This window comes from Brachyhypopomus gauderio, chromosome 14 (assembly GCF_052324685.1).
Source record: "Brachyhypopomus gauderio isolate BG-103 chromosome 14, BGAUD_0.2, whole genome shotgun sequence".
In the NCBI taxonomy this organism is placed as follows: domain Eukaryota; kingdom Metazoa; phylum Chordata; class Actinopteri; order Gymnotiformes; family Hypopomidae; genus Brachyhypopomus; species Brachyhypopomus gauderio.
Window position 1 is genome coordinate 8,834,989 of NC_135224.1, and position 11,795 is coordinate 8,846,783.

Consider the following 11,795-nt stretch of genomic DNA (forward strand, 5'->3'; position numbering starts at 1 on the left):
ACATCTCCCCGGGTTGCCGAGGGGACTGTGACACCTACACTGTAACACCACCACCACCAACAGGCTTCAACACTCCAGAAGAGCCTTTTCTGAACAGAAAGATGGACAGTTAACTAGAACAAGTGCAGACTAGTTCCTATCTAGACACACTGATAAAAATAGACTTGAAATAAATGTACATTTTTGGAATTCTGCAGATGTATTTGAAGTCACAATGCATTTTCATTCTAATATATTTTACATTATCACTGATCTCTGACATAAGCATCAAAAATTATAAAATGCCTGCTGCCATCTTGCAGTATGATGACAAATAACTACATAATGAATCATACAGTACATATTGGATTTTGTAATGTTTTTAATTTTTATCACAAACAAATTCCAGGTAAAAACACATTTAACTGATGATTTAACTGATACATAATGTGCAGGTGAACACAAGGTGAAAATGCTTTTTTGCATTTCTACATCTATTTTTCCATGCACGTCTTGCACTTGGGATTTTGACAGATCAAGTTGGTATACATTACAATTAAAATTTTTAAAAGCCAAATAAGCAAACAAAAGAACAACAAAGTAACAAATGAACAACCAGTTTAAGTCATTTACCTCTGGATTGACCTACAGTTAGCTGGGACCAAATATCAGACTGCTATGATTTCCAGCAATGCATCCACAAATATTACTGTCCATACGTTGAACTTATAGCATAAAGCTTACTAACATGGATTTGAGAAAGAGGCACACTGAGATTCAGAGGTCTCTCTGAGCTAGGGTATGGAGAGCCTCACCCTCACAACGCATGCAGTGGTAACCCAGGTCAGAGGTCACATCCCAGCAGCCCTGACTCAAGTAAAAGTCAAGAGATGGTCTGTTCCAGTCCAGCACAGCAAAATTCAGTTGTGTGCAACCAGCAGCCAAGCCCAGCTGTTTACAGTGTTGATCAAAAATGAACAAAAAAATCATACGATAATCACACACATTCATTTTGAATACATTAAATACTTTTGACCCTTTTGTGCTGTTCGAATGCTTGAGGTATACAATATCAGGTATTGGATAATATCAATTATGGTTACCTGTGCAACTTTGCTCATCAGTGCTTTGCCGATGCCTTTTCCTTGGGGAGATGCAAGAGGAAGAAACTCTGAACTAAATTACAATGACCAATGACATAAGTTGGATTTCTCACTCTCACATGCACAGAGTCGCACTAAACAAACACTGCACTTACCTCTGAACTCTGGCATAACATACAAGTCCTCCATATAAACCGCACGTCCTTTCCATGAGCTATATGTGTAGAAGTACAGAGAATAACCTATTTTGGTATGACCTGAGACAAACAAACATACACACACACGTTTTAAAAACATGTTTGATATAGCACTGAAACATTTCTTTACCATCAAAGAGACAGCCACACAGCTAAAATCTAAGCTCCCCGGGTCCTAGGCTAGGGCAGCCCACCGCTCTGGGCATGTGTGCACCACAGTAATCACTAGTGTGTGAAAAAAATGGCACATTTCATTTCATATGAACACAAATGTCCTTGGATTGTTTCTCACCATCTTTGGTCCTGTGCTCTTCTGGAACCTCAGCAATTACTGCATGGAAAAATGGGTTTTTAGAGAACCCATCCTGCTCTAGGTCTACAGTGAAGATGATAGAAAATGTATTCATTTACAGGTATGGTATTAATTACAAATGCTGATTAACACTGTTTAACGGAAAAAAAAATTATATGCCTTAACCTTTTTGTGTAATCTTAACCTGGTCTTCGACCTTCTCATATACTGCGAGTTCCTACAGGAGGTACAAGGAATATGGCACTAGTCTGGGGGTGTCAAACTCATTTTGGTCAAGGGGGCTGCATACAACTTAATGAATGAAAATGAATTAAACTTAATCGGATCTGAAGGGGGCTAGACCAGTAAACTCATTCCAAAATTACATGGAAATAACAATAAGTCCACTTGTTTTCTTTGTATTAATTCAAAGAAGTAAATTATAAAAATCTTTGTATGAAATGAATTGTGCCAGGGTCAACAGAAAAAGCGGGTAAAGCGATAGAACTGACTAAAGCACGACCCTAGCGGACAATATAGGAACGGCAGATTTTAAATAAAATGTGTTTACTCTTCTTTAGTAATGCAGGTTAATTTCGCGGGCTGGACTGAACCCCTATTGTATACGCAGCTGTATGTGTCAGTAGCAAACCAATTCATTCCTTTTCTCTGTTATTGAATACTGATTTATTCTATGTAGATTTGTCTGTTAAGACTGTTTTTGGATATAAGGTTTGTGTTACAGCAGCCGATGTGAGTCAAATACAGTCTAGGACTCCAGCGAATCGCCACCTTTCGGTATTAACGCGATTCATCTGCCACTTCATATTATTTCCTGGCGTTACGTGGGTACAATGACATCGCTGTTTAAGACATACTTCATACTTTCTAATGATGATGACTTGTCGATGGTGAACCATCTATGAACCCGACACTCTTTAAAGCTCCATCCACACGCGATTACCTCACCAATATCATGCGGGATATATCCTTGCAATCTTCTAGCGTAGCGGCACGAATACTTAATTCCATCGTTTGGAGCTTAAATGCGAGCGACAAATGAAAGAGTCTGTCGACGTGCTAACGGTCACCATGAAGGCGAAACGGACAGAGTTTAAAACTGGCTTTTATATACGTTTAAGCAAAGGCCCACGGCAGAACAGCGCCATCTACTATGAACCAATCACTTTGTTAGGAGCGCCGTATGAATTACCCCTCTTGGAATAATCGTTTCTTTTTGTGGGGTAAATTCCACACGTTGTTTTACACGTTCCTTTGATATTTTACTCCAAGTTGACACGATTACATCGCTGATGCAGACATGTCATCTGCACAAGCATGCTGTGAATGTCCCGTTCTACCGCATCTCAGAGGCGTTCTATTGTACTCAGGTCATGTGACCAGGGAGGCCACTCAGACAGACTGAACTCACTGTCAGGCAAGTAGTTTTAAGCTCTGCTGCACGCTTCCTTTGTGGTAAAAAAAAAACTTAACTGCTAGTGAACCTCACCCCAAGCTGTCACCCACAAACCAACGGGCAGGCAGAGTAAATCAGGAGCTGTCTCTGCTCATGTTTGCTGAAGCCCATGATCGTGGGTCGATTGGAGGACAGATCACCACCACCACCACCATCACTACTACTACTGCATCTGGAGAGGTGGCCTGAGGTGAGAACCCAGCTGGACTCAAGGAGATGAAGAAAACATATGTAGCATGGGAGGGCTGTGATCTGGAGGTCAGAAGCTCTCAGATGTTGGCATCTTTTTTTTGGGGGGGGGGGGTACTACTATTAGTCGGGGTACTACTATTATAGTATTACTACTATTAGTCCTACTATTAGGAGGAAGCGTGCAGCAGAGCTTAAAACTACTTGCCTGACAGTGAGTTCAGTCTGTCTGAGTGGCCTCCCTGGTCACATGACCTGAGTACAGAGTGTGTCCCACTGCTATGTGAGTGTGTCCTGATTGTGTCCCACTGCTCTGCTGTCTCCCAACATCTAAGATCTGAGCTGCCAGTACTTTGTTTCTTTTGCTTTTTAGCCAGCTTACTGCAGAGCTTTTCATTTGTGTATTACGTAGAATAAAGTGTCTCCAAGCAGGTCTTGAGTCACGCTGCCTCCTTGCACCTGTTACAATGCCTCTGCTGTTTTTGGCAGAATATGTGAATTTAGTTAACGTTACCATAATAAAAGTCTTTCAACTAATTTGTTAAAAGTAATGATCTCTATTGCAACAGTTAGTTTAGTCTTGTCAACAGTGATTATCTGTCAACAGTATAACCACAAACATTATCATGTTACTCTCAAACATCTGAAAAATGATGGATGAGAAAACTAGAAGCCTGTATTATTCAGACTATCATCAACACAGTGTTTGACAATAAAATGTAGCAGTATACTGTGGCCAGGGCTGTAATAGTAACAGGAAACTGAGGTTAATAATGATAATAATAATAATAATAATAATAATAATAATAATAATAATAATAATAATAATAATAATAACAATAATGATAATAATAATAATAATAATAATTAATAATAATAATACTTTTATTAATGAACTTTAACAATCATGTAATTTTTTAAATGATTGTTTCTTTTCTGTTTTTTTGCAATCTACTGTACATACATCAAAGTAATTAGAACATTCAGTACCAGTTTGCACATATTTAACAGTGTGGTTTATTTATTTTATGTGAAGTAACCTATGTTACATTTCTAATGGACCATCCTAAAATGTTGAACCTGGGTATGGCTCTACATACAAGTGTTACATATACATCTGCTCTTTCCATGTTGGTATGTACAGAGAACAATGGTATGACCTGAAACTATTTACAAGCTGTACAAGGTTCTCATGTATTTTCTATCAGTGAGTCATTTCAGTCATCCACATGGCTCAGATAATTTCACACCCTGTTCTCGCCAGGCTTAACAGTTTTCTGATGAAACAGCAGTGACAAGGGAAAAAATGAATAAAACAGAATCAGAAGATCTAAAATAACAGGGAGGAACATGCAGAGAAAGTGTTATGAAGCTTCATGTAACAATGACACAAATATGCTACAAATAACATGTACAAATGGCTTGTGTGGACTTGAACTGACAGCACACATGCTAGAGCCACACCACAGGACTGCTGTTAAGAATTTACAGTATATAGATACATCTATATTTATACACCATGTCATGTAGGGTACACTGTGAGACCGTGTCATGATTTGTGTTACAGCTGTCCTGCCGTCAGGCATATGTATTGGTACAGTGGCGGACTTAGCAATTTGGGGGCTCAAGGCGAATTTAGTTAGGGGGCCCATCAACATTAATTAATATGCGAGAAATAAGTCAGCTAGTCAGGGGGCCCATACAGTGGGCTGCAGTGGGAGGGGCCCAAGGCAATTGCCTAGCAATGCCTTGATTTCATAGGTGGGGGGACACAAATGGCTTGAGAACTGGGCTGCGGGGTTTACCAAAACCGGCTTTTGAAAAAGTGCAAGGGACATGTCCCCCCCCAAATTACGTCCATGTGATATGTATATATTTATGTGTGTGTGTGTGTGTGTGTGTGTGTGTGTGTGTGTGAGAGAGAGAGAGAGAGAGAGAGAGAGAGAGAGAGAGAGAGAGAGAGAGAGATAACCTGCGACAGTGACACAGCAAATAAGTTCTTTCGTAACTTTAATTTTAATTAGTATTATTATAAGAAATTTACCGTCAGTGAGTGTACGGTAGTTACGAGAGAAAAAGTTAAATCGGCTTTTAATGAGTAACAATTTAAGATTCACGACTTAACAGCGCCATCTATAAGGCGTAGTACCTGCAGCATATCACCATGCGTGTGGTTTTTGTTGTCCGTTTGTAAATAAATGCTACATTTCAAATAAGCCTACACTTTACCTGTGCGTCATATACACTTATTTATCTGCAAAATGTTGTAACCAATAATACGAATGAGGGTTGATTGCGAGACTTCTCGTTACCACCGAAAAATAAACAGAGTAGCTACACATGTATATATTCAAAGTCAAATCAGTTTATTAACAACTCCTTTGCCCATGCTACTAACATTAATGACGCACATAGAACGATATCTGCTCTATAAAAAATACAAATCCTGTCCTTCAAGACCAGGAAATAATAAATCCATCAGTGATACAAATAAAGAGTTTTATTAATTATTAACCTTAGTCACTAATTACGATGGCACATCTTAAAACCTCCTTTAGCATAACAACAACAACAACAACAACAACCATCATCATCATCATCATCGTCGTCGTCGTCGTCGTCGTCATCGTCATTATTATTATTATTATTATTATTATTATTGTTAATATAAATATTATTATTATTCAATGAATAATAGAGAAGCAACCTCACATTATTTAAACTAATTTTGGCACCCGTTTTTATTAAGTGTCTGAGTAAAAGTATTAACTGCCTTGAGACTGAAAATACATTTCATGAGTTAATGTGCAGCTCTAAATATAGAACCGTGGGTGCGTTAACTGTGCTGAGGGCATACACATAGGTGCAGGGTGGGGAGGAAATGGACAGAGGGCGGTTTTCTTTCAAAACAGGCCCCTTGCCGCCAGTAATAGACCCGTGTTGAACTAACGAGGCGTTACACTGAGTGGATATACTGTGATCTGACGTTTGCTTTGTGCGGACGCAGTTGCCGTTTTCCATTTGCTACGCAAACTGCGATGACGCATGTGCAGGAGTCATTGGAGGGGGCTACAGCGTCTTCAGTGTGAACTACCACGCGATGAAAAGCAACGTCCAAGGTTAAATCTGTGAGAAGAATACAAACACATTAAATGTGTCCATTATTCTTGACGTTAAGGCAGATTCTTAAGGGACAAACGGAATTTTGTAGCTTGCGTAAACTTGCGTTAACACTTTTTTTAACATGTGAAAAATCTGAGAAAGGCTAAAATGAAATAAAGGGGAAAAGAATAACTGTTGCAGTCTAATGTGATATTGTAAGGGACAATACAACACCATAAACTAGGTATTATATGCAGCAGTTATATAATTTTATTATAAACGCAGGGCAGAACACTTTGCACATAAAACTTTTAGAAAAGCTTACAAATGTACAGCATAAGAATATGTTTTCTAAGTCTCAACACCCTTTATGGGTGTATTTCTGTGCTTTGTAATTTGGCCAATCCTACATCAATCAGAACTTGATTTGCTTCCTACCGCCTGGCTTGGGAATGATGTAATGTTTAACTATATTTACTACCTCTTTTGACTTCTTCCGTCATAGAAAGAGAGAGAGAGAGAGAGAGAGAGAAAGAGAGAGAGAGAAAGAGAGAGAGAGAACTGATCTATGGCCATTGCTGATCTATGGCCAGTCTTACTGCAGATAATACCACAGTACGCTGAAATACCAAACAGACTCCAGACCAGTGTATGGCTGATACTTGGCCAAACTTGTGCAGCACAGGAAACTGCCTCCTTTTCCTGTTTAGTCTATGACGTGATGTACTTTTCTTTTGCTGCATTACTCTTACTGTTGCAACCAAGACCTGAGACAATTCAGTTGCATCCGACGCCTAACACAGCTGGCATATGACACAGCTCTCATGGGAACCCCACCCCCACCCCTTGTTAAAGACAGCAGAATGATGTCCACATGTTTTTAAAAATCCTTTTTAGCTCCTCAACAAAAGTTGACTAGATTTGTAAAAGAACTACATAAATTATGATATTATTTTGTTGTTGCTGTTGTACAGAAGACCACTGCTCTAGCTTCTCTAAATAAGTTTCTAGCTTAACATTCAGTGCCCCCTCCCACGGCCCCATTTTTAGTTGTGTTCCAGCTAAATAAGTTTTACAATCACACAAGTGAGATATGTGTAGTCACAGTGTTGTATAATCCTATACTACATATGAGGAGCAAAGACTGAATACAGACAGCAGACAGAGTATGTAAGACTTACAGGAAACTGTGCTACATTTCCCCAGATTTCTCCTACTATCTGTATCTTGGTTATTCTCCTCATTTTCCATTTTCCATTACACGAAACTTAATGGTTAATGTAGTACAATATTAAATATCTGTTTCAGCCAAGTAACTGTAGCCTAAGTCATGTGACTAAGAAGACCAGTGTCTCGACTATGGTCATGTGTCCATTTCCTGACTAAGATATGGTCATGACTGTTACTAGATATTTTCCTTTTAAGGAAAAGTCTTGTCTACTACAGCTGTGTGAAAGAGAAGAAAATGTTCTACCGCTAACCCTTTGAATGGATGCATGCTTACCCTCCGTAAAAACCTGAAATACGTTTGCCTAGTATCATATTTTTTAAAATATACAGAAAATCTTCAGGACTTTTAGAAATATTTTGTATGATTAAACAGGAGTTACAAGTCTTAAAATTTGGGGAAACTATTACTAGTTTTTGACTACAAATAACCACAGGCCCCTGTCCTTTACTTGGACAGAGGACAGGCAGGTGACAGAGTGCGTAGCTGTCTTTTGCCAGACTGTGTATTCAAACAAGTAAATTATTTAGTAATCACAGAGTTGTTGTAAAAACACCCATAAGAATGAGTGGAAAGTCACGTACTGGCCAGACTGTAAACAGGCAGCCCACATATTGTCTATGAGACCAGAATGTTTGGAACCATTTTGAATGTATAGTGAACTGTTTGTTAAAAAAATGAACTAAAGTTGATCTACAGTAGGTGAATTGTAAATTTCTTGTAGAGTTGGAGGTGAATGCTACTATAGAGTAATTTCTGAAAATGACAGGAGACAGGACTTTAAGGTGGCGGGTATTTCTATTCAACATGATTAGGATTTAATTGAACCAGTGAACAGGCCTTAATACCCAGACACTGAAAATAAACATGATCAATAAACACCTTCTTAAGTACCTTAATGTTTTTCCATGTCCTGGGTGTGAAAGTACAGGATACAAGCAGCTAGATTTCACACATTGCAGGAAGGTCATTTTTATGCACAATAACTCTCTCTTAAACACACACACACACACACACACACACACACACACACACACACACACACACACACACACACACACACACTGTGAGATCTTGGTTTGTACAACAAACACAAAAGCAGAACGTGACCTGTTGATTGTGGCATCTTGCATGCCACATAAACATGCCACATAAACACAAGCTTAGTCTACAAGTTTAGTCTATTGACTAAATTGAGATATATTTAATTAAATATGATTACCAATAGTGAACTGTTTGTGTTCGACACCCATGTTTTATGGAAAATAAATGACATAACTAATTTGAATAAAAGGTACTTAATTTACCTGTGTAATTTGAATAAAGTGTAAATATTTAATTTACACACTAAACACTGAACAAAATAAATTAAGTTAATCAAATTATATTTTACAGGGAGGACATTGTATAGTTTTGCCTTGGGGGAAAAACATGGGAAAAATTAAGAAACACTAAGACATAAATTAAGGATAGTTTATATACAACCAAATAACCCAGTCACTACCACACAAAGCCTAATTTTCACAAAGTTTAGTTACAGAGATGCGATTTAGAATTTTCACCTAAATCCATGCAGCACTTAAGCTCTGCTTAAATCCATGCAGCACTGTATGTAACTTGGTAGCACACAAAGTAATTTTTACACACACATCTTGATGAGCACAGTTAAAATAAAAGAACTGTCATGTCCACAGTGGGCAACTTCTCATTTATGTATTACATCACAACAAAACAAGAATATATGGTTCACAATGAAACAGACTGAAATGGTGTCCAGTACATGTATACATGTGTCTACAGGCTTAATGAACCGAAATGGCTGTCATATATTCAGAAACCACTCAACAACCCAAGCTTACGCTTTTTGGGTGGAGATAAGTGGTGGATCTGTGATTTTTCAGTGAAGGCCCCACTGGGATGTTATTCCACTAAGGGAAGGATGCAGCTCCTCACTGAAACCGTTGAACGCTTTATGCATGTCAGTTATTCAATAGCCAAAATCTTCCCTCAGCTAACTGAGAGGAAGAAGGTCCTCTGATGATGCGACAGCTAACAACTGATTAGGCTATAGCTGCCAGCGTAGAACCTCTCCTTTCAAATGTACACCCTTGTGCCTAAACTCGCCCAAGATGTAGCCCGAAATTTTCATCAATTAAATCCACCTCCTCTGAGAACTTATCATGCCATCGGAACATGCAAGAAATCATTCTCTGCCAACATTACCAGCATGTTCTATACAGCTTTCTCTTTATTTATCATCAGGTGTCTTTACAGAGACACAGTAGGACTGCATCAGCAGGTCCTCCGGCACACACCGCTATAACCTTGCAGGTGATCCAGAATGCACATACATGACAATCTTCCCAGTCTTCCCACGCAAGTCACTACACTGTTGCATTCCTTCCACTGGCTTCCTGTAGCCATCACATTTAAAAACCACGCTGCATGCCTACAAAGCCAAAAATGGAGCTTGCTCCCTCCTACCTGCCAAGCGCTCCAGTACTATATCTTGCACTGTTTATGTTCCTACTACAGCAAGAGCTGAACCTCTGTCTCTTAAAATAAAGGAAATACACGCCTCAAGCCTTTTCAGTATGAGCGGAATGAGCTCTCACTACATGTACACACATCAGAACCTCTCACTGCGTTTCCTCTCAAATCTAAATTTGTCATTAAAGGTAGCTTCTTTTAGCTCAGACACACTGCTAAACTCAAGTGGTGCTTTTGAGAGGAAAATATGGCTCCTGGCTCCTGTCACTGGCTTCCTATTAAAATAATTGTATATTGATTTCAAAGTTTTATTTATTTTTAGATGTTTGTTTCATTTTCAAAGCACTACATAGACTGGGACATGCAATGTATTTGCAATGTCCACAGTCCCCGTTCCATGCCCAGGCATATTAGATCACTCTACCACACCATGTGGGTAAATTCCACAGACCTGGTTAAAGTGGGAAAAGGGACATTTTTGGTATTGCCCCAAGGCTGTATAATTTAGAATTTTCTAAATATTATCTTTTTTTGAAAATGTGGGAAAGTGTGTACAAAGTTTGGATGGATTATTTTTTATGTACATTGATCATGTAATACACCATATTTCACAAAACTGCATTTGATGTATATGTTTTTTACTGGTAAGCTCATTTTTGCCCTTTATTCTGTACATTGTCTACATTGTCTGCATAATCTATTGTGCACAGTCTTCTGAGATGATGAATTCCATTTCACTGAACCTTTGAATATGCTATGAATGCACATTTGACACCTAACCTTTTGAATAAATTTGAATTGAATATTATCCTGTTCACATTGTGTACTATACCTCATTGTACTTGTTGAGCTTTCATAATGAATTGTCCCTTAATGTGCGTTGCATTTATTTTATTTTGCTATTGTCGTTTAATGTTTTCTCTTTAATGTGCCTGAATTCATCTGACTTAGATGTAAAGTATTTGCGTGAGCATCTGCTGTTTCAAACAAGCTCTATAAATAAAGTAAAATTTATTTGCGGTTGCTATAACAGTATTGCAATGATCGTTGGTCCTACCCGTGTACCCTATATTTGCACAGACACACAAACTCCTTCAAAGCATGATCCATGTGAAATCTGCACTTAAACAAGGGAAAGAAAGTGTTCAGGATTGGGTAGTGAGCTAAAGTATCTTGGGCAGGAGGCCAATGCTAAACCCTGCCTAGACTGCTTGATAGCACCATGATACTGACTCAGGAAAAACAATGCATGAAAGCCAGTTTATAGTCGATTTAGATTTCATTCGGTTCATAATCTTAAAAATCAAATAGCAAACAAATACTAATGGTCCAATGGAAGCTAGATAAGCATCAGGAGGTCGGCCCCGTAGAGCCTGGGAAGATTTAATAGTGAGCATTTTCAATGCATCCAAATCTCCCCCTAAACTATTGCAATCACATATCCTTTAACCACAATGTGCACATGATCAAGAGAACAGTGCAGTGTCGCTGTCTAACGAGAAGGAGAGATTACGGAGAGGAAACTGGTCATTAGGCCCAAAGGCCTAGGAGGGTGGACCAATGGGACTGACTGCACTGTCAGTATGTCACTACATGTCATGTAGCTATTGCATAGTATTTACTTTTAGCTACTTTTGCTGCCTTTTTCTTAAAATATTTATCCATCTTAATGAGGGTTATTGCAAAGGAACATGCTTTCATACCCAATCCAGGTTGGAGGCACCTAGAATATATTGCA

The 11,795-nt window shown here is 38.7% G+C and overlaps 1 protein-coding gene across 1 annotated transcript; it reads right to left on the reverse strand.

Annotated features, from left to right (window-relative positions):
• Positions 1 to 343: 343 nt before the first annotated feature.
• LOC143475556 (thialysine N-epsilon-acetyltransferase-like) lies at positions 344 to 2,778 on the reverse strand. The gene is made up of 6 exons (XM_076973425.1): positions 2,541 to 2,778; positions 1,758 to 1,809; positions 1,572 to 1,655; positions 1,238 to 1,339; positions 1,083 to 1,123; positions 344 to 930 (listed from the first exon to the last, which is right to left on the reverse strand). The coding sequence occupies exons 1-6, from the start codon at positions 2,601 to 2,603 to the stop codon at positions 757 to 759; spliced, it is 516 nt and encodes a 171-aa protein (XP_076829540.1). The 5' UTR covers positions 2,604 to 2,778; the 3' UTR covers positions 344 to 756.
• Between the last annotated feature and the right edge of the window lie 9,017 nt (positions 2,779 to 11,795).